This window comes from Zingiber officinale, chromosome 4A (genome assembly GCF_018446385.1).
Source record: "Zingiber officinale cultivar Zhangliang chromosome 4A, Zo_v1.1, whole genome shotgun sequence".
Lineage (NCBI taxonomy): Eukaryota > Viridiplantae > Streptophyta > Magnoliopsida > Zingiberales > Zingiberaceae > Zingiber > Zingiber officinale.
In genome coordinates, this window is record NC_055992.1 from 126,243,002 (window position 1) to 126,266,208 (window position 23,207).

A 23,207-nucleotide genomic window follows, 5' to 3' on the forward strand; every position below is an offset into this window, starting at 1 on the left:
CATTAAAATGTATCAAACATGTAAACTATAATACTGAATAGAAACAATGAAACAAGACAAATTTAAATATTTATTTTTCATCACTAATTTTTTCAAGAGTTAATACATCATGGAAGAGTTTAAGCTAGAAGACCTATAAACACTATAACTTCAAGTACCATATCTCTTTTTCATCACTAATTGACAAGGTAGAAGGATCAAGGTATCAATCGACTAAATATTGTATAGAGAAAAAACAGATACTGGAGGAAGGGCTTACGATCAAGGAGGGATAGGAGCGACAACATTGGCTTTGTTTGTGGCGGTAGTTTGGGGAGCAAATCATCCCGTTTGAGAAGAAGCTTGCGGTAGCTTTGCTTTGCTTGCAACGGACGAGAAGAAGGGGCGTTGCCGGCGGGAGTGAGAGCAACAGAAGGAGGCGGCGAAAGAGCGAGAGCGTTTGAGCGAGGGAGTGATCTAGAGAGAGGGAAATTAGATTTAGGAAAGTGTTTTGAATGTTTTGAGAAGAGGGCGGGTGGTGAGAGATTAAAAAAAATTCAGTTGGCGATGTCACATCAGCGCATCGCTCACGATCGCACATGAGCAATCGAGTAGGGTATCATTTCTCTCTCTATATATATATCGTAAAGTTATGCTGCAGACCAAAAGTGCGGATGTGCGTTGCGGACTGTTGTGGTCATTTTTTTTTAGCTTGCGGGTATGCGATTTTATCTTGGGTTATAATATTAAAAAAAAAAATTCAAACCAACTTTTTTTTAATGTGCTCATGAGGTGTGCGACATAAGACCCTTTGTCACGCCCTGGGGTATAGTTCTTGGTACCTCACTTGATGACAGTATAATATAGGAAACCCTAAGAACCATCTAAACAGAAATAATCAGGAAATTTATCAATTTTTATATATATCAGAGTTTTTGTAGGCCACAATACTATATAGATAAACGACATCTGAAATAAAATTATAAAATGTACATACAACGAAATAAAAGTAAAACAAATCAGAAAATCAGCACATCGAGATTTCAGAACAAATCTATGGAAGTCCAAAATTAACTACAATATCAAAAGGATCTCTATGTCTGCAAAATTGGAGGTCAAGGAATGTAGAAAGTTAACTAAATGACTAAGTGGGTAATTAGGAAAGATGTGCATGACTTTAATCTTGTTTAAGAAATCAAAGAGGTATCATTTATTATTTCAACTTTTATTTCTTCTTTGAGTTCTTAGATAATATACATAATTGTATATTTATGATCATCTAACATTTATTTGTTAGAATTAAAATTCATCTTCATATATCATTATCAATTAAGATCCATTCTCAAATCTTATTTATTTAATCAATAGTCACACATATCATCCATGGTATAATATCAACATGGGTAAATATGATAGAACAACTAAAAAGTGAATCACTGGAGTCAATATCATCAGAGTGAAATGTCATATGTATAGGCTAAAAGCTTCCTCAGAGTATAAAACTGTTGCATACGTCATCTGACGTACGGGCTATCAGCCCTCACCGGTGAAAGACATAATGAACATTGACCGATGACTACATCACGCTACCACACCTCGGGTGTACGGTCATGTACTCTGGACCGCGGTCGCCGTGCTACCACAATAACATGTGAACAATCCAATACTCCAGTATAAAACTCTGGTATAAAGCTAGACTCATGGTCTTCACTTTTTAATTCTTCATTTACCATCTTTATTATTTCACTTTAAGGATTTCATTTTCTCCATTTATCATAATTATTCTCTTTTCATATTAAATAGTCAATCAAGTTAACATCTTCATGTCAAGTCTGTTAATTTATCATCCTAGGATTCACAAATAAAAACTACAAGTATCAACAAGTAGAACATCAAAAGCATAGAGTATGAAAGGTCAAGTAAGTCAAAAAGATAAGTATCAACAGAAGGATAATTCAAAATATGTATTTAATATTTAAAACAACCCTTCCTGCATTAATCCCAGTATAAACCCACATATGTACAAGAAATAATATCAATTATTTACCCTCCATGATTTTATTATTTTAACCCATTTCGCTTTTAATTCCATTTTGAAAAAATATATATATATATATATATATATAATTTCATTATTTCTTTATTCATGCACAAGAATAAATATATGAGTCAAGAGAGATGTACCCACTTTATATACAACAAAATCTTCGAGTATCGGCAGGTTACCGTGCTCCACTCAAGCTCGTGTCTACAAACATAATACCAAACATAATTCAAATAATCAAAATACTATCTAATAAGAATCATGACATGAACATCTAAATTTCTATCTACAACTCGAAGTTGAAGGATCATTTTGATCTCGCTTCCTATTACCACTTCGCATGCCTAAATGAAACATCTGTTCTAATCTAGATAGCCCTCCTAACTAAACATTGATTAACATGAAACATAAAATATACCTTCTATGGTTGCTGTGGTTGCTGGAAAAAGAGGGCAACAACTAGGGATGTTTTCCCTTCGTCGTTGGCCGTCTCAGCTAGCTTCGGCGAGCTCCGATGAACTCCGACGGTGCTGCCAAGAAAAGGACAACAGCTAGGGCTGCTGTTGGAGAAACAAAAGGCAGCAAGATGCTACTGTTGGTGGGGAAAAAAGGAGAGAGCAACTAGGGTTGCTGCTCTTGGTTGTTGGAGGAGAAGAAAGGCAACAATGTTAGTTGGGGAAGCCTGAAAGCAGAGAGGATGGCCACTGAAATAGTAAGGGGAGAGGAAACCTTTTTCCTTTTCACCAGTTGTCTTTGTGAGCTTTGGCGAAGACCATAGCTAGCTTCGACGACTGTTATGCTTGGTTAGAAACAACTAGGGCTTCGCTTTTCCCCTCTTAGCTAGTGGTGTGGTGAGCTTCGACAACTCAAATGAGCTCCGACAACTCAAACGAGCTCCGATGGTGTCGTCGAGAAGCAGGACAGCAAGGAAGGGGAAGCTTGTTGCTCGTTGTCGTTGGAGAAGAGAAAAAGAAGAAGAAGAGAAGGGGGTTGCAAGCTTCGGTGGGGAAGCGAAGAAAAGAGGAAGAAAATGTGGTATGGGGGTGCATGTGTGTAGGTATGGATTGTATTTTTATTTTTATTTTATTTTATTTTTATACTTAACACCCTTAGAGTATCATTTCATATTGTCCCCTATGAACTTTGTTTTATTTATTTATTTATTTATTTTTAACTTGTTTATTTATTTATTTATTTTTTACTTGTAGTATGGTTTTGCATTTAAGGTTTAGAGATTTGGTTATAGTATTAAACATAAAAAATTAAATTAATTTTTTTTATATGTTCATGAGATGTGTGGCTTAAGGTTGTTAGGGTGTGTGTGTATATATATAATTAACATTATAATCATCAATATAGGTTAGGTCTGTCGGACTGATATACCCGTCAAATAAATTAAAAGAATTGAGTTGAATTTTGTCTCATTAAAGGTGAGCCTAAATGGGTAAGTTTGCATGGGTTGCAGGTCTGGGTGAGCTGATTCGTCGCAGGCTCAGGTTGCTATGCGGGTTGGGAAGAAAAATAAAATTTTCAAAAAATAGATTAGGGATTTAAATGGATTTTTGTGCCATTTTTTTAATATGCATGATCCTGTCCGCACACTGAGTGATGGAAACTGAGGACGTGGCGCTCTCTGCTGCTTCCCGGTGATCTCCGCAGCGACGTGGCCTTCGATGATCCTGCAACAAAGTGGGGCGGGGAAGGGGTTCCCGGCGACGACCCTCCGACGCTCAAGTCAGGCGATGGCAAGAAGAGATTGAGGCAGAATAAACACTGTGGCTACAGTAGACCAAGAGAAAAATCATACCTCCGTCGAAGTCCGGGGGTCTTTATATAGGACCCCGGAGAGGCGCGTGCACGCTTCCCAAGGCATTCACGTTCCTCAAAGCATACCTTGAATGACTGTGTCAGAAAAGCATGTCTGACGCCATACTGCAATTGTCCGAACATATCTCTGTCATGGCAGCGGAAACTTCCTCCGTACGATCCTTGGTACGGCCCGGCCGCCGACCATGCTGCTTGTTGACCGGGCGCCCGGGTATACACGTACCTCGAACCAGGCGAGACCGCCGCTCGGTCACATACTCGGATGGGGCATCGACTAGTTATTCTGCAGTTCGGCCGAGCAGCTTAGCTACTCAGCATAGCAGTTTCTCTATAAAGGAGCTGGTGAGCGTCGGAAGCTCAACCCGAGGTCGAGCTGTCTTCGTGCCGGCCCGGGGTCCACTCAGGCCGATCGGCCAGGAGACTCCCTCCCTGCTCGGCCAGACCTTTGACTCTCCCGTGTCATTGACCCTTACCCCCGGATCAATGTATAATTGTGAAATCAAGAATTATAAATTTTATTGAGTATTTTTCTAAAATGCTAATTTATGAAATAATTAAATTTAATGGATTATAGAGATTTTATATATGTATATGTTTTTGTGCTATTTTTTGTTATGTTGGCTGTGGATTTTTTTACATTCAATAAATTATAGCGATTTACATGCAATCCCTGTTGGTAAATACAATTTTGCATGTAGTTCCCATTAGAATTTTTTTTGTTCTATTCCCTAGTCAAATATATTTATCTAATTGCCCCTTATATTTCAAGTATAAAAAGTCTAAAAATGAGTATAATTTCTTTTAAATTTAGTACATTAAACTAGAATACAATATATTTTCTATCAAATTGAGCGTGATTCTTTTTTCACTTCAATTGGATGAAAAATATACTAGATTTTCTTTAAATGATACTGAATTTAGGAGAAATTATATTAAGATGGAAAAAAAGTCGTGCTCAATTTAATAGAAAATATACTCGATTCTAGTTTAAAGTGCTAAATTTAATAATAATTATACTCGTTTTTAGATTATTTATACTTAAAAAATATGAGGGGTAATTTTAATAGAAAATATACTCGATTGTAATATTAAGTGTCGACTTTAAAAGGAATTATACTCATTTTAGTATATTTTATATTTAAATAGTGTTTAATTTAAGAGAAATCATATTAAAATAGGAAAAAAATTCGTGCTTAATTTAATAGAAAATATACTCGATTCTAGTGTAAGACTTTAAGAGAAAATTATACTTATTTTTAGACATTTTGTATCTAAAAATCTGAGGAACAATATTTACATATTGGAGTTGAAGCAAATAAAATTTTACATATAGAGAATAAAAATAAAATTTTTTAAGATTGAGAATTATATACAAAATTAAAATTATCATTGAAAATTTTTCTCTACTTTATCCATTTTTGATCGGCCTGCATTAGGGATTTTCAGCCCGTCCTACTTCGCCATGACATTTTTAATTTACATTAGTTTTATTAATCTCCGGAATTGGTTTCATTTGATGGGCCAGGCCTTGACATGGCTTATGAAGAATGAGACGCAACCCACCTACCCCCTTCCCTCCTGCCGTAAACCTAACCAACTCCTCTCTCGGGCACGCGGGCGTTTCCTCTTCGAATGGCTTGTTCGAACTGTTTCACATCCTTGCGCTGCCGCATTCCTATCTCTTCTTCCCTTCAATCACTCGCTATCAGATCCAGATCCGCTGCGTCATCTGCTTACTTCGCCGTCGGCGCACCGGCGCCCTGCCCGATCCCCCGCGTTTCATTGCTCTCTGCGTCAGTTCTCTCCGGTTGCTCCATCATTAACATTTCTGTCGGTGTATTAATTGAAGTTTTTTTTTGGGGGTGATATATGATGAAGACTTCCAGTGGAATTGAGGAGCTGCGGCGGGTCTCTGTTCCCGTTACACAGCGCGGTGGCGGTAGAGAGGCTGACAACGCGTGTGAGGACGACGTACTGCAGCGACCGATCTCTCGCACAGGGTATCCTCTGCCGCACCTCACCTGGACCTTAGTGTTGTTCTCTCACTTTCGCCTGTAAGTAGCTTTGCTTCGTTTGTCTACTTACTCTCCATCCTTTCGATTTTGGGATGCTAGTTTAACTGAAACTTTTGGATTGGCTATGTTTTGACGTGAAACTTTTGTATCCATCCGTTCTTTTCAACGTTTTGAGCGAATAGATTATGTGGCAGCTCGACTTGGATTAGCCTTTATCATTCACAGTTATAATAATGAATCGAATCATACAATAAAAATTAGGCTCATCAAGTTGTAATGTTGTCTGTGTAAAAATTCTTCATTTTTTCTTTCCGTGAGATATCGTAGAATAGTCTCTTTGAGATTTTTAGCTTGGATAACAATATTAGGTTTCTGGATAATGAATACCTATCTCTGTTTGATCAGAAACGTGGTGATCGCTGCTCTTTGCTTTCTTAAATGATGAAAAACGTTCACCTCGCTTGGGATTCATCTTGGCAACTCGCATTGGAGTTCATCTTGGCAGCCTAAATTGGAGTTTACGTCAACAACCCACCTTGGTGTTCACCTCGACAACTGACCCTGGAGTTCACCTCGACAACTGACTTTGGAGTTCACCTTTGCAACCCACCTTGGAATTCGCCTTTGCACCCACCCTGGAGGTCACCTCAAAAACCCACTTCGGAGTTCACCTTGGCAACCCACTGTGACTGACTAACTCATCTGGTTTTCATTTCAGCCTGGCTTCACTTGCCAATCAACCATCTCTACCTTGGCCCATCTTTTCATTGATATTCCTCCAGTTCAACCCTACAATAAGTCATCTCTAACGATGAGGTCAGAAGACTCACATCAACTGATAAGTTAGACCATTTTAGAATTCATTTCCATGTGAAATTAAAACCAACTTCTGTGATGAAATGACATCTAGGATGGTTGAAAGAAAAATGGGAACAGAAGGATTTCCAAGACTCACATCATCTGCATTTTGTATATGCATTCTGAGCATTTGATAAAAAAATGCTTATATGCATGGTCATTGTTATCATCTTAAATGAAATCCAATTTCATCTGCTATGTCAGTCTATAGTTGTATACCATGTTTATTTTGTAAATTGCGTCGTCTTTTGATTTTGATATCTAAATTGACATGAATTTACATTATTCATAATGCTAAAGCTTCACTTAAACATGTGCCAAATTAGGTTTGAAGCACTACCGAATGAATAGTTGGAAGAAATTCTATTGTAATGTTACTTGTATGTGTGAATCTAATCTGATCTAAAAAAACAACACGATCCTTTTCCCAGTAACATTAATTCGTTTTCAGAAAAAAATATAAAAAGATACTAGAATAGTTTTGACCTTGTAGACGTTCTTGTCTGAGTTTTCACCCTTATCATATACAAAGGAACTATGAAGTAAATGAAACTGAAGTTATCCTCCATGTAGTTTATTCTGATCAGTAAATTGGATATCTTGTTGAAGGTGGTCTTTTGTGCTTTATGTTAGGCTTCTTGGTTTTGCCTGCAGACAGTTTTCTGTAGAAATTAGTATGTGAATGTTGAATCTTGTTGTTGAAGGTGGGTTTTTGTGCTTTATGTTAGGCTTCTTGGTTTTGCCTGCAGACAGCTTTATGTAGAAATCAGGGGTGGCTAGGGTGTGACCGGCCCCTCTCACATTTTGTTAAAATATTAATATTATATATTTGAAATTCTTCATCATCACTTTGATGGGCTGATTCATCACCGTTCATTTTCAGAAATTGAAACTGATCACATATTTGAAAAGACCACGACCTAAGTTATCCATCGGTACCACTTTTATTAGGAAATATCACAACTTGAAATATTAAGTATTGAATTTTAAAAATGAAATATATAATAATAAATGGATGAACTAAATTGTATGACACGAGCGCTAAATTAAAATTGAATAAGGTTTGAACTAACTCTAATCGGTAGGTGCAAGATAAGGATTACGTTAGTTCAAAAAAGAATTGATTTGGAGTTGATTTGGTTAAGTTATAACTGAACCAAGTTTAAGATTTAAACGAGTTTGATCGATTTAAAACAAATTATGATATTTTTTGAGTAAACTTTTTATTTCATTTTTTTCTCATCCTTTTCTCTGTAAGCATATTGCAACCCCGACCCATTGTACCTTATGTCACCCTTTCGTCCATCTCTCTCTTTTATTTTTCTCTTCATCTGCTTCCTCATTTGCTCCTTCTCCAATAGAAGTAAACTTACCACTTTTTCCTCTCCTCTTCTCGAGCACACGAGTTCTCTTTTCTTCTCCTTTCTCTTCTCCGATAAGCAAGAAATGTAGCATCAGTTGCTACCCTCTTTCAGCAACAAGAGCAGCCCTCGCATCTTCTTCCTCTTCTCGTGTTTTTTAGGATTTTATTGGCACCGCAAGAATAGTCATATTTTGTCTTGCCTTGCTCTCTTTCTGTCATTGCCAAACTCACCAAACTCACCGAAACTACTCAGGGTTGTTAATAAAGAAGGTATAGTTCTCCTCTTTTGCTTATTCCTCCCTATTTTCTCTTTTCTATTTTTTTTTCAAAAACAATGATATTCCAAGAGGAGTAAATTATTTCGTTCTTCTTTTAATATTTCATTAATTGAAGGAAAGCGGTAAAATATAAATTTTATTTTATTATGTTGTTAATTAGGATGGTTAGTTAGATCGCAATGAAAACCTCATATGTAGGAATGCTAAATATTATAAGAAAGTGAGATTACAAGTGATTTTTCAACTTTGAATCATAAATAAGTTTTGGAGATCGACAGATCATTATTTCAACTAGAACCAAGGGCTATGGTCGAAATTTTCGAATTTAAGTTCATTTCATCTCCTTAAATTTGAAATTTAGACTGTTAGATGGTGAAAATCGCCCCTGATTGAAAATTCTGGCTACACCACTGGTAGAAATTAGTATGTGAATGTTGAATCTTGTTATGATGGTGGTAGTTTTTTTACTTGCTATTCTGTTTAGACTGAGGATGATTTCTGATTATTGAAACATAACGTCTTTCTTGTTCTTTATCGTTCTTGGTCATTTCTCAGTAATCTTGCCTATGAATTTGGCATGCTAATCATACCTATCATATTTTTGAAAGATTAAATCTTAGCTATAGGATATCCAGGATAATCTCTGGCTGCCAATGAAAAGTTCCTTGGAACTAACTCATTTTGCACGAACTAGATATTAAATAAAGACACCCGTATCTTTTTTCCAATACTAATTGGCTGACGCTAAACCTTGAACTTTCAGGACTTTTAAGTAGAATTCCTCAAGTATATATCCACCAGACACCAAACAAATATTAGAATACTTTGGGCATTTTATAATCCTATGGAATCTGCACTTGATTTTGCGGATAGTTTATGGTTGGTTTATGGGAAATTTATTATCTATGTTTTATAAGCTAGTATAGCTTAGATTTAAGCCAAACTGTCATTTTTAGATCAGATAGGCTGTACTTGATATAATGCGCTTCATCCTTTTGTTTGTTTTTCAGGGGTTTGTAACAAACATGGCTTGCCATTCTTTTTCTTCAAAATTTAGCTGAATGAACACTTCCCCCCTTCAATAAAATTAGACTGAAAATCGAATGAAAAAATTATGTATCCTATTTCAAATGGTTAGATAAACATGATTTATGATGATGCACTATCATTTAATTATCACCTTTTTAGTCCAAAAATTAGTTTTTTTTTTGGATAATTTGACTATTTAAATGATACAGCCAGAGATGGGTCTTCCAGTTAGACAGTTGAGACCTGATCAATGAAGTCCATCTGACCTGCTCAACTACGGCGGATGAACTGTTAGAATTCTTTTCACTTCTGTGGAATCATTTTGGTGAAGGTGGATTACACAATAAGGATATCGTCAACAATTTCAAGGTCTCGATGAACTTCTTTAACTTCATTGTCATTTGCCCAATTTTTTGGGATATATTTCTCCATATCCAGAAAGAAATTGTCGACAATGGCTGAATGAGCGGTTCTCTTGTTGCTGAAGAAGCATTGCTCTTTCCTCAGTTGGCTTCCTGCGTTGCATCCATTGTTCTCCAGTATGCTTCTAATTGTCGAAATATGCTTGAGCTTTTAAAATATTTGGTGCAAAACTTCATGCGACATCAGAAGCATACAACACTCAAAATTGGTTGATCGCTGTACACACGATAAGGTACTGACAATAAAACTACATGCTTAGAGATGTATCAAGCCCGCTCTTTACGTTACTCCTTAACTGTTTAAAGTCGTTTGACTTCTTGAAAATCAGGGAACCAAAGCTGCTGATGCCTGTGGGGTACAGTGACGGTCAACGCCTTGATGAATGTCGACGTCTCATGCATCGTAATTTCTTCATGAAACCGAATCAAGGGCTAGTTAGACTTTTTAACTCAAGGTGAGATCACCACTCCTCGATTTCATCCCTCCTTTCCTTGTTTCTGAAGTCAAGCTTTGCAAATTTAGTCGAATACTTTTAACTTTTTCACACACAATTCCACGGGCACCGCCCATGGACAATTAATTCTTCTTCACTGAAATCAAGTAGCTTTCTTTGATTAATAAACTAACATCACAAATGAACTCGTTTTGTTAAAAGGCAGGCCATCTGACGGTGACCACGTGCCGGTGGACCCGGCGCGCGGCGAACGAGCGCTTTCCCTGCTCCTGTCGGCATCCCCACCGACACGTGGCGAAAGCGCGAAAGCAACTGCCACGTGCTCCACTTTTAACTTCTTAGGGTTCACCAGTTCGCTAACGCCGACACCGACTCCTGTAACAGGTAATTTCAACCCACCTCCCCCATTAAGGACTCACTGCCTCCCAATGCTATTCACTAATCAGTTCGCGACGACGACAGTTAGCGAAAAGGACATCACGTGTAGGCGATTATGGAGGAGGGGCGCACGAGCCGGCACGTGAGGCGCAGTGGGTGTGATGAATGGATTCGCCCTTCCCCACCTCGGGATCCGCCATCCCATTCACGTGATTCGATGCTCCCCTCTTTCCTTTTCTTTTGCCCTTCCTTTTGTCTTCTTCCACGCCTCATCCGACGGCCGGGCTCCGGTCGAGCCGGCGAGAACCCGACCGAACCATCAATTACGTTAGCTGTATCCAGTCCTGCATTTGCCACACGGTTTATAATGCACCTTTTTTTTTAACAGTTAAAGTCGAAGGTGCTTCGGTGGTCCCTACGTCGTCCGACACCACACATGCGTGTCTAACTGTTCACAGGCCTTTGCCCACTACGACACCATGCTTCTAATCATCTGACACACGAGAACAGCAAATCCAATCGGCGGCGGTAACTGCCCCGAAATAACGTAACAGTGAAGAAACGATTTTTACTGCATGCATGCAACGTACGCCGCGTGTCGAGAGGAGATGTACGTACGTACGCCTCCCTCAGTGGGCATGAGATTGAGTACTTTGGAGAGAGGAAGAAGGTGGAGGGATCGAGTGCAACGGCCTCTCATTAGTCATGTCTGGCTGCCACTTTATCGGCCCCTCGGCCTCTTGCATGCCCACTATTATTAATATTAGGATAGTCGTGGCCGCACCCATCGTGTCTCCCTCTTCATTATTTGTAGCAGAGTTGCCGCTTAGTGAGTACCGTCTCTCTCTCTCTCTCTCTCCCCCCGCGTCAGAGTACAGCTCTCTGCTTCGTTTGTCTCCCCATGGCTAAGGAATGGGAGATGATGAATTTTACAGTGGGGATGGGAATGGCGTCCAGTCCGGCTGCTGCTGCGCCAGTGACGACGTGCCTCTACGGCACCATTCCTCCCGTCGTGGACGAACTCCTCGACTTGTCGTCGTCGCAGCATGACGACTGCTTTCCCTCTGCGGAGGGGGCTGCGCCGCCCGCAGGACCGGCGTGGTTCTCCGAGTTCAAACCTCTTCAGGCTCCCAACTCCTCCTTCGATCTTTACATTCCGGTGAGTGATCGTCGTAAACCAGTGCAACTTCGGGTGCAATTTCGGCATATGCTGAAGAGATTTGGTGCTAATTATGCAGCACTGCGAGGACGCGGCGGAGCTGGAATGGCTGTCGAAGTTCGTGGACGACTCTTTCTCCGACGTGCCTTACTATAATTCCGGCCTGGGGGCAGTAACAGCCGCTGTGGCTGCGGCTTCAGTTAAGCGGGACCCGCCGCCGCAGAGTAGGGCGGAGCAGTCGTCCACTGTTTCGGCCGCGTGGTCGTCGTTGGTGGCCGGGATAGTGCAGAACGCGTCGCCGTCTTCCCCGTCGTCCTCGTCGTCTTCTGAGTTTCCGGAAAAGGCCGGAAGCACTGGGAACGCCGGGAAGGGAGGAGGGAAGGGGAAGAAGGGCGGCGGCGGCGAAGGAAGCGCAGGGGGCGTACGGCGCTGCTCGCACTGCGCGTCGGAGAAGACGCCGCAGTGGCGGACGGGGCCGCTTGGACCCAAGACGCTGTGCAACGCCTGCGGCGTGCGGTACAAGTCAGGGCGGCTCGTGCAGGAGTACCGACCGGCGGCTAGCCCTACCTTCGTGCTCTCCCAGCACTCCAACTCCCACCGCAAGGTCATGGAACTTCGCCGCCAGAAGGAGATGCTCCTCGTCGGCCATGGCACCCAGCAGGAAGGCGATGCCTCCTCATCCTCCGCCATCTCGGAGCTCATCCATGGCGACTATGCGATCAGCTCAGCGCCGTCTCCTCTCACCGGCGGCGGCCGTCAGTAGCGACTTCCACCTCTCCTCTGCATTAATTAGTTAATTAATTAATCAAACTAAAAAAGAAATTCTATCTTGTTTCTTAATTAATTATGCTCCGCTAATTAGCTCTTATTGGATCGGATTCTCCGTGATGGAGATTCGCAGGAGATCAGTCGGTCAAGATCTTATTAATTAATCTCTCTCTATTTTATTTTTTTGCAAAAAAAGTAATATGTAAAAAAATTTTAAAAAGGTAAACGAAATATTAATTAATGGAGGGATGAGAAAGGCACGTGATGTGCCTGCTACCCGACAAGAAAGCTTTGATATAATTCAAATCTAAATTTCTTTCGCTCTCATACCTTCCTTTATGCAGTTCGGATCCTCTGGACCAGGGAACCCTGGACCACCCCTGGATCACAAACTCCGGTTAAAAAGCTATCACGTGCAATGCGCGTGCACGTGGAAACAACACTCCCGCAGAAACGCGCCCATTTGCTTGCAGCCCTAACTTCTCGCGATTCTTCCACCTCCGCGCTCCGCCGGCGACCAGATCCGTCGCAGACCCTGGCCCCTCCCCGACGCCCACCTCCAGCGTCTCTGCAAGGCACGTGCAAGCAAATGGGCGCTCAACTCACACGAAACGCAAGCATCGGCAGTGTTTCTCGCGAGCCCTAGCATCCCTCCTCCCCAAGTCCGCCGAGACGAAACGTGTAGCTGCAAAACAGGTGGAGCCCTAACCTCACGCCCAAACGACGAGAGGCAGCGAGCTCTAGCCTCAAGTCGCCATCTTCCACTCTTCCACGCGAAACACAAGCTCTGCCCTAGCCGCAAGTCATCGTCCCCGCATCTGCCATCCGTCGGCGCCATCTTCCACTTCTTCCTTTCGTCTCGCCATCATCCGCCGGGATCTGGTATCATTGTCAGTCTTCTTGCTCTTTAGCTTCTGACGGATGCTCTCCATTAAAACACGAGAAACATCGTTATGTCCTTGATTATAAGACTGTGGTTTTGCTTTGAGGGCCAGCAAACAATTCTTACAATAGAGGCCTTTTTACAGAATAAAATCCATCTGGAACTTTTTGCAAGTAACCACAGTCTTATAACTATGGATTTTACAACGTTCTGACAGTTTGTGCCAACGAAAGCTTGTTTTCTATTTTATTGTCTTTGCTTGAATTCCTAACTATTTAATTGTTTGAGTTCTGCATATGCCAATTTTAGTTGAATGTTGTTGATTAATTCCCTACATGATACAGCACATGTACAAATTACTCTTTACAAAAACAAAATATAACTGACATTGTTTGAAACATTTTACATCTTTATATTGTGCTATTATATATTATGGATTGTCATATGATATTGGAATGTGGTTGTAACAGTGATTAGCCTGATATATATGTATCTGTGTATATTCTGTGTTTGTGTGTTTGTTGCATGCACATGAAAGTAGGATTGAATGCTACGCAAGAGTAACTGTTTAACTGTTTGTTGTAACATATTCTAATACTTTGAAGTTATACTGTTGATTTGAGTTTAACTGTTAATTGCTTATGCATAATATAGGTTTCACCTTTAATGTTGATATTGAAGTTATAAGAACATCAACATCAAGTAACTCTGATGATTGGAAATAATTTGTATTCAGATTGCAGCACTGAATTCAAATTCAACATCAAGTTCCAATTTGTACTCAACATCAAGTAACTCATTGTTTACAACTTTGAATTATAACTTTGAGCTTATTTATTTTTTAAAATTTATTTAGCATACAATCTATGAACATTAAAAAATATTTGAACTTAAGTAATTCTTGTTTGCTTAATAGGTTGGTATTTCATGGCATCATCAAGTTACAACTCCATCGACAATACAAAATTTGAATATGTACCATGCAGGGATTGCGGACAAAGAACAGTGGTTTGTGTTTCTAGATCGAGCAAAAATCCCGGAAGAAGGTATTATCGATGTGGGCAGCATGGCTGGCAAAAGTGGGTGGTAACCGATACTTTTTCTGATGAAGACAACAGTGAAATATGCCGTGGAAGGTTAGGAAAAATTGAGTCAAGGTTAGGTAGTGAACCCATTGCTTCTCGTGAGCATAATCTAGGAAATTCAAATGTACCATCAGTGGTTTGGATATTAATTATAGTGAATCTGACTCTTTTGGCCGTTTACCTTATTACTTTGTTGGTTCGGTCTTGTTAATTAGTGTTGAGTAATGTTGTTATTGTAATATGACAGATTAACTGTTTGTAAGAACCAGCTGAAGGCTAATTGGTTTATTAGTTCAGGTGGTTAATTAGTGTTGACTAATGTTGGTATTGTAATGTCATAGGATAATTAGTTCTTTTGTTAAGATGGATGTTGTGGAACTTGTTATATAATGGTTTGAAAATTTTATAATGATTTATTCTGTATTGTTGTTCTTTCGGTATTTTATTCTCATCTCTGTAATGTTCATCAAGGGTTGATTGGTTCGCTTGTGTTGCAATGGTTGTTTGCTCAATCACAGCTCAAGGGTCAACAGACTTGGAAGCATCAAGTTGAACAAACTCTCTTACAGAATCAAAACTGTCGTACGGCAAGCTCTTCACCTCACCAAGTGCAACATTCAACTGACCGATAGCATTTGAGATCAACTGATGCTGCTTGCTTCATCATTGTGGCATAGTTTTTGTCATTTTGAGTTCCCTTGCCATTACAAGGACCTTCATTCGAAGTAATAACACTTTCTCTCATCTAGCACATAGAACTAAAAGTTGTGTTCAATGGGAATGATTTATCAATTTGTAGTTCACCAGAATAGTGACCAGGTACAGCTGTAACTTTCCCAGTCGAATGAAGGTTGTTCTTTGGTTTCGTTATCGGATCTAGTAGCCTCCTCAAGGGCTATCGGATCTAGTAATAACACTTTCTTTGGTTTCGTCACCAGAAAAGAGATCAACTCGAATAGTTCTTCCGATGAGCCAGCCTTCAAACTAGAACTCCTGCTCATCTTATTTGCTCCAGTGCTATTTGCTCAGTGCTAGATGGATAAACTGTCGACTTCTTCCCTGCTGAAGCAATTGCTTTGGCTTCAAATTTTCTTGGTTTCTGGGTGGTACAGGACTCAAGTTTCTCACAAGAACTCATGAGAAAATAACCCTCATGTTATTCAATTTGCTGTAACTTCTAACCAAAAAAATTCTGAAGTTGATAGTAGAAAACATAAAACACAGACTTAGCTGATCGGAGAGGGCCGTTGGTATTGGATCGGTCTGCAGACCGATCCAGTGATACTGTGGGTATTGGATCGGTCTGCAGACCGATCCAGTAATACTGTGGTTAGCTGATCGGTCTAGTGACCGATCAGTAACCAAACAGTAGTGTTCTGTGAGTTATCTGATCGGTCTGTAGACCGATCAGATGGGATTCAGATAACAATAGGGGATCGGTCTGTGGACCGATCCCTGATCGATCCACAGACCGATCAGAAGTCTCCCAGACCGATCAGGACATATCCTGATCGGTCCAGAGGGCTATGGATCGGTCTGCTGACCGATCCACAACATGATCAAAGGTCCTCAGGAGACTTTAAGGAAGGGAAGATAAGAAAGGTTACGAAAACTCAATTGACGTCCTCAAAAATACTATCAAAAGAAGACAAATGAATACTCCATTCTTCTCTTCTTCTAAAAAACATGATCAGTAGCTTAACCATGCAAAAAGAAAATTAAGAGAGGAGGAAGTAGCTTAATCTGAAGACAAGACAATAGGGGCAAAAACATGCTGCATCAAGAAGTCCATTAGTTCTGCGATGGTCCAAATTATATAACATAACATAGAATCAATAATGTGCATCTTTAACATCTTTAACATCAGCTGGGTTGAACTTCAGGCCAAGCTAATATAACATCTTTAACATCATGTAACATTGACCTTGTGTTCAAACAAATAATAAAAACATCTCCATTGTCGATAAGAGGACAAATACTAAAAACATTGACCAGAATTTTTCAAGCAAGATGTCTGGAAGACCAGTGAAGATGCTGATAGCTCAAGAGATGTCAACAGACATAAAGTCTAAGAAGAAACCACTCAGTGTTGTTGCTCGATTGATGGGTCTTGATGATGAACTAAAACCTCAGCCATGCCCAGAAGATAGCCAAAATAAGTCCCAATAAGTTGTTCCTTCTCAGTCTCATCAAGCTGATCATCGAAAAGAACAAGATGGTGCAAATGAAGTTTGGCATAAATCAACTCAAAAGAGGGGAAGCTGTGAAGGTAATCAGAACGAGATAAAAATAGTACTTGCCTGTTCACAAAGCTGGATGTTCTCAGTTCAAACAGAGATTTATTTCTAAAATTTCTTAATGAACCAAACTCCCTGTTCACAAAGCAACTAAACAATAGATTAGTTGGAACCTAAAGTATTTGGAACCTGTCAAGAAAGGAAATCATATCAATAAATTAACTAGTATTTCAGGTGCACATATAAATAGACATAGGCACATACGAGATCGTTACTGTCTAAGGAGAGGAATCCGCACGAGGTGGTCTAGCAAATTGCACAAATGGGGATTGCACCTATAACAGTAAACAACTGTAAACTATTAGGAAGCCGAAACAACAATGTAGGTCAAATTTGCTCAGAAAGTTCATACAGATTGAAACAACAAGATTTAGACAGATATTATACATTTCATTCAGACTTAAAGAAACTTGTGATAACTAAGATGTATATATACCTGAGAAAGTTGTGATGCCAATAATGGTGGAAATTGAGTCTCAGTCATATTGAAACTACCAACAGAGCTACCAATTGTTGGCACATAATTTATAGGCTAAAACAAAAAAATAAAATACATTCTTAGATAGTTATAACATAAACTATCTTAGATTAACATAAGTAAAACAAATACCAACTTGGTGAATGATCCGGTCACATTGTACGCTGCCCACGGTGGAAATACTTTGATCTACACCCTGTGTTATAAAAAAATAGAATGATTTTAGTTACAACAAATAATACCAAATAAACAAAATTTGCGAAGTTAAAGAATAGAAACTATTACAATTGTTGAAGCTTGGTTTGTTTTCCTCGTTGCTTTTCTTTTCCTTGAAAGCTTCTCTAACCCACCTTTCAACCTCTTACCTGACACCGTTTTTTTCTTCATTTTAATCCCTTTTACTCCAGTAGAGTTCCCTTCACCATAATCAAATTCCCTGGATGCTTGGCTCACATTTAATTGTTGGACATTTGATTCATTAACTTGTAATTTATCATCCACTATCTTACACAAGCTCAACATAGCATCTTTAACAAACATGTAGGTATCATCCCTTTCTGCTGCCTTGGTAACCAATTGAACATTCAACCCACACAACTCTTTGTAACGCATGTTTTGAAGTACTTTTGGATCCAAACTAGCATTGTTGGCCATTGAATCATTTACTCCAAAATATCCAATTTTTGCTTTTCTTGTCCACCTTTTCAATACATAATCACTTGGGATCTTCATGATATTATTCCACGTAAATATTTTCAGAATATGAGAACACAAAATCCCAGCAAATTCAAATTTTCTACAGCTACACTCAATCTTTTCACACTTCTTATCAAGTGTAACTATATGATGGTTTTTCTTTTTGTGAGGAGTAACTTTATATTTTGCAAATGTATCAACATCCTCACAAATTTCAAGATTAGAATCATGAGATAAGCACCACTCCTGTTGAAAACACTTGTATACCTCAGGAGTATAAATTTCACTAGCATGCTTTAAAATCTCAATTGGAAACATTAAATAGGGAACAGTTGTATTTGATTTGAAATCAGCTTTTAATTCCTCGTATCGACGATCATCAAGGAGTCTTTGGAAGTGACTGAAGAAGTCTAAAAACTTGTGTTTATAAGTGACATACTTTTTCACAATACTATTCATGCTCTCACTTCTTTGGGTTGTAGTCATATCAGCACAAAACATTTTTCGTCCATATACTAAAGCCCATTTTTCCTTGATGTTGTACATGCGCCTCAACCAATTATTGTCTTCAAGTGCATACTTGGCTAACATCATGTTCCATGCTGAAATAAAATCTTCCTCTTCATCAAAATCATATATACATGAGGCAAAATCTTTAGCAAAGTCTCTAAACATAGAAAAAAACTCCATTCAAATGTATGGCAGCATTTTGATAAATATGTCAAATGCACAAACGATGATGTGTTTCAGGCCATCTGGAAGCTAACGCCTTTGTCATTGCTGCATCTTGATCTGTAAGAATAGTAGTTGGCTTTTTCTCACCCATAGCTCTAGTAAATGTATCAAATAGCCACTCAAAAGTCAAACTGGTTTCATCATATAATAAAGCGGCACCAAAAAGTATGGATTGTTTATAATGATTAACACCTACAAACAATGCAATTGGTCGACCTTCATTGTTCTTTCTGTAGTTTGTGTCAAAGCAAACAACATCTCCAAAATTAGCATAATCAGCTCTCATCTTAGCATCAAACCAAAAAATATTAGTAATCAAATCATCTTCATCAACTTGGATAGCATAAAAAAAAATTAGGATCATCGAACTGCATTTTCTGCAGATATTCCAATACACCTCCTGTATCCCCAACTCTCATATTTATTGTTCTTTTGGATTGCAAGTAGTTTTTATAATCCTCAGGAATAAATCCTAAATTCTCCCTCCCACCTACTTGCCTCACCATAAGATCATGAGATGCTTTTGGGGGGATTCCCACATCACTTGCCATCTCAATTTGTATCGCTATAGAAGAAGATATATTCCTATGACTTCTATAGAGGTGCGTTTTGTTTGGACTTGAGAGATAATGATTATGCTCTTTAACAAACTGTACCACAGTAAACTTGCTTTTTTTCCGATTACAAATCTTCATTTTAGCCTCACAACCAAACCTTGTTTCATCACGACTTGCTTTGACATAAAGATCTCGTTTGTCTTTTCCTCTTTTACCTTGGGCACAACAATAAAAGACCCTATCAAGTAATTTACCCGATTCATCCTTGTGGATTCTACCTCTCCTTACACCAAATCCAACCTTTTTAGCATATGCCAAATAAAATTGATATGCATCTTCTTCTGTTTCAAATTCCAATCCTAGTTGTGGTATATCCAAATCGGTTTCAATGTTCAAGCCTATACAAGCAAACAAACAAAGCAAGATGGGTAAAAGGAAAATTTGATATACTGAAGCTCAATACATTCTCAATATGATTTCTATTACCTTCATTAATATCATCAAAGTCAACTTCACACATATCCTCGTTTGAAACAAAATTCAAACGACGACAACTTGTAGATTCACCCTCCATGATAATTTCTTTGATCCTGTTAATAAATTCCAATCCTTAATTTGCTACTGATCATTCACATAACCAAGATCAGAATTTCAAATCTGTTCTTATAACTTCAACATGAACATTAAAGAAATAAGCTTATTTATAACTTCAAAGTTCCAACAAAATTTAATGGTTTCTATTCCATTACTTTTGCAAAATAAGGGATTGGTCAAGGCTAATTATAAGAATTGGTGATACTGCTAATTTACTTGCACGCCATTTATCATTCCTGAATTTGAAAAAGGAGATGAAACTACTTGTTACTATGACCTTGCAGCAACCAAAGTACAAAACTGATAGAGACAAAAACAGAAGAGCATCAAACGAATGGAACTAACCTCAAGATTACATGGAAAGGTGAAGATAATAGAGAGTATAAGTAAATCAGAAATAAAACATTCAAACGAATGTTACATAAGAACTAACCTCAAGATTACATGGAAAGGTGAAGATAATAATAGAAGAGCATCAATTTTCTGTAACATAAGATGGCATTGAAGGTCTTACATTTGATTGGAACTAATTCCAATGAATCCTATGAACCAATAGACTAGTTGGTCTCTTTAAAGTCAACTTTCAGAGATCAGAATTACTCACGTTTGTTGGAGGCCGAACTTGTTCACACCAGCAAATGGGAAATCAGCCCTAACGGCGGAAGAGCTTGGGGCGTCGCCGGTCGCGGGCAGGGTTGTGCCTCGGAAGAGCTTGTGTCGTCGCCGCCGGAGGATCCCGGTTGGTTTCTGCGTGAGTCGCGGAACCAAAAGGCCGCAGGGGGCTGTCACTTCGTCGCCGACGCTAGAGGTGGGCGTCGGGGAGGGGCCAGGGTCTGCGACGGATCTGGTCGCCGGCGGAGCGCGGAGGTGGAAGAATCGCGAGAAGTTAGGGCTGCAAGCAAATGGGCGCGTTTCTGCGGGAGTGTTGTTTCCACGTGCACGCGCATTGCACGTGATAGCTTTTTAACCGGAGTTTGTGGTCCAGGGGTGGTCCAGGGTTCCCTGGTCCAGAGGATCCGAACTGTCCTTTATGACCGTCTTCCATCGCAACGTGCTTCTATCGATGAAAAAAAAATAAGGACACTAAAAATTAAGCACAACTTATAGATACATGTTTATTTTTGTACTGCCGGTCTGTCCCATACTAACTCGGATGCTGTGATTTATCTCTCTCATGATGATCGTGGGTCCGATCGATGGGGGCCCTGGGGGCGAGGGCTTCGCCTTTTGCTGCAATGTTTATTTTTGTACTGACTGGAAGCTCCCCAACTGCCACCAATAATATAGCCGACGTCATTTTGATTAGCACCCCTTTTCAATCTCGATCACAAGTCTTTTCATTTCATTGTCTATTTTCGATTTTATATAATATTTTTTTAACTTTGATATATCCTACAACGTACAAATTCTAACGGCTCTTTTATCAATTTTTACTTATATAATTTACAAGAAAATTGTCGAGCACTGATTTTCATATTTCATAACCAATGGTAAGTCGTTTTATTTGAAATTGTAATTTTCTTTAATCATAATATATATTAGAAGGATTTATATTACAACTAATAAGATCGACACCTGCTATAACACCTACTATAGCGTGTAGCAGCCACTTGGATATTTAGTTGCTATAGAAATGATGCAACTACTTGGACACTTAGTTACTACATGTTGTAGTAGCTACTTAGACCATTAGCTGCTACAACATATAACAACTATGTAATACCTCGGTTCTGAGATTCTGGTTAACTATGACTTAAAAGGTTAGATGGTACTATCCATATCACCAAAGTACACCTTCTTTTTCGGAAGCCCAAACTTAAGAACTCCAAAGTTAAGCGTGCTTGGCTTGGAGAAATCTGAGGATGTGTGACCTCTTGGAAAGTTTTCCAGGGTGCATGCAAGTGAGGACAAAGCGCGTTGAAAGGACCTCCGGTGGTCTGTGGAGCTAGATATCAACCCGATGGGCAATTCAGGCAGCGTGCCCGGTTCGGTCCGGGTGGGGCCCGCCTGAGCCGGGGCGTTACAGATGGTATCAGAGCGACCTTGCGACCGTGAGTGCGCCTGTGACAGGAGCACCCAGGGCATCACCTAGCAAGGGAGATTCTGGGATTTGTCTGTGGTGTGATTCGTGGTTACATAACGAGGATGTTGTGTCTTTAAGTGGGGGTGATTGTAATATCCTGGTTTTGAGATTCTGATTATGGCTTAAAAGGTTAGATGATACTATCCATATCACCAAGGTGCACTTTCCTATTGGTGTAGCGGGGCCGACAAGAGGGGGGTGAATTGCATGCAAAAATAAGATTATACCCTCCTCAAGGCTTTCAACTCAAAGGTGCAACACTATAAAAACTAAATAACAGAAAAAGAAGAGGAGACAATGATTTAACTTGGTTACAACCAAGACGGTTGTTAATCTAAGGCGGTTGAACAACTCCACTAGAGTATCTCCTTCACTGTAGGCGGAGAAGTCTTTTTACACACTTAGAATGCTAAGAGGTTGCTAGGAATGAACACAGAGTTGAATGCTTGAATGAATGTTTATTTCCTATCTCCAGGGGCCTTTATATAGCTTCTGGAAAATCTATCTCGAGGGTCCAAGGCGCCTCCAACAAAGTTCAAGGCGTCTCCAACAAAGTTCAAGGCGTCTCCAACCAACTTAAGCGGATAAAATTCTATCCGCGCACAAACGGTCGAGTTGACCCGGGCTGAGGCGCCTCAAACAAGCTTGAAGGCGCCTCAAAGGTTTGAGGCGCCTCCAATGCTTGATTGAGGCGCCTCAAAGGTGGAGGCGCCTCCAATCTTGATGAAGGCGCCTTGAGCTGCATTTCCAGCTTGCTTTCTCCTTTGCTTTGACTTCAGAAACTCTATTTTCTTAGGTGATTTCGGCCAACCGAAATAGAGTTCACCCAAATCCAATTTCCGGCCTTCTTCTCGAGCAGTCTTCCGTCCCAGCTTTACGTCTCTCGAACGTCACATACGTTCTTCTCGCCCACCGGTGTACTTTTCCGTAGCTCTCTCGTCCTCGGACGCACCGAGCCCGTCGGCTCCCTCCCGTGCCGTCCTTCTCGCTAGCTGCGCCTTCCGCTCGACTTCCTGCGCTCCTAAGCTCCTGCACACTTTGACACAGGGATCAACAACAAACAGGACCTAACTAACTTGGTTGATTACATCAAAATAACCACGGGGTTCAACACTTCCTTTTCGGAAGTCCAAACTTAAGAACTCCAAAGTTAAGCGTGTTTGGCTTGGAGAAATCTGAGGATGGGTGACCTCCTGGGAAGTTTTCCAAGGTGTGTGCGAGTGA

At 39.8% G+C, this 23,207-nt stretch overlaps 2 protein-coding genes and 1 long non-coding RNA gene across 6 annotated transcripts; 2 read left to right on the forward strand and 1 right to left on the reverse strand.

The window, feature by feature from the left end:
- The first annotated feature begins 5,436 nt into the window (after positions 1-5,436).
- On the forward strand, positions 5,437-7,063 carry LOC121973639. Its single transcript, XR_006109690.1, has 3 exons — positions 5,437-5,643; positions 5,729-5,904; positions 6,271-7,063. It is a non-coding gene; the product is annotated as an uncharacterized LOC121973639 (long non-coding RNA).
- Positions 7,064-11,347: 4,284 nt separating this feature from the next.
- LOC121973640 (GATA transcription factor 2-like) lies at positions 11,348-12,887 on the forward strand. Its single transcript, XM_042525026.1, has 2 exons — positions 11,348-11,807; positions 11,887-12,887. The coding sequence occupies exons 1-2, from the start codon at positions 11,550-11,552 to the stop codon at positions 12,568-12,570; spliced, it is 942 nt and encodes a 313-aa protein (XP_042380960.1). The 5' UTR covers positions 11,348-11,549; the 3' UTR covers positions 12,571-12,887.
- Positions 12,888-16,722: 3,835 nt separating this feature from the next.
- LOC121973641 (protein FAR-RED ELONGATED HYPOCOTYL 3-like) lies at positions 16,723-18,369 on the reverse strand. Of its 4 annotated transcripts, none has more exons than XM_042525030.1 (5): positions 17,604-18,369; positions 17,455-17,514; positions 17,277-17,372; positions 17,045-17,115; positions 16,727-16,969 (listed from the first exon to the last, which is right to left on the reverse strand). In XM_042525030.1, exons 1-4 carry the CDS (start codon positions 18,330-18,332, stop codon positions 17,059-17,061), a joined length of 942 nt encoding a protein of 313 aa, XP_042380964.1. In that variant the 5' UTR covers positions 18,333-18,369; the 3' UTR covers positions 16,727-16,969; positions 17,045-17,058. The 4 variants fall into 4 exon arrangements, 3 of the variants coding, with proteins under 3 accessions (XP_042380964.1, XP_042380961.1, XP_042380963.1); XM_042525029.1 differs by having other exon boundaries at positions 16,729-16,915; XR_006109692.1 differs by having other exon boundaries at positions 16,723-17,115; positions 17,451-17,514.
- Positions 18,370-23,207: the final 4,838 nt, after the last annotated feature.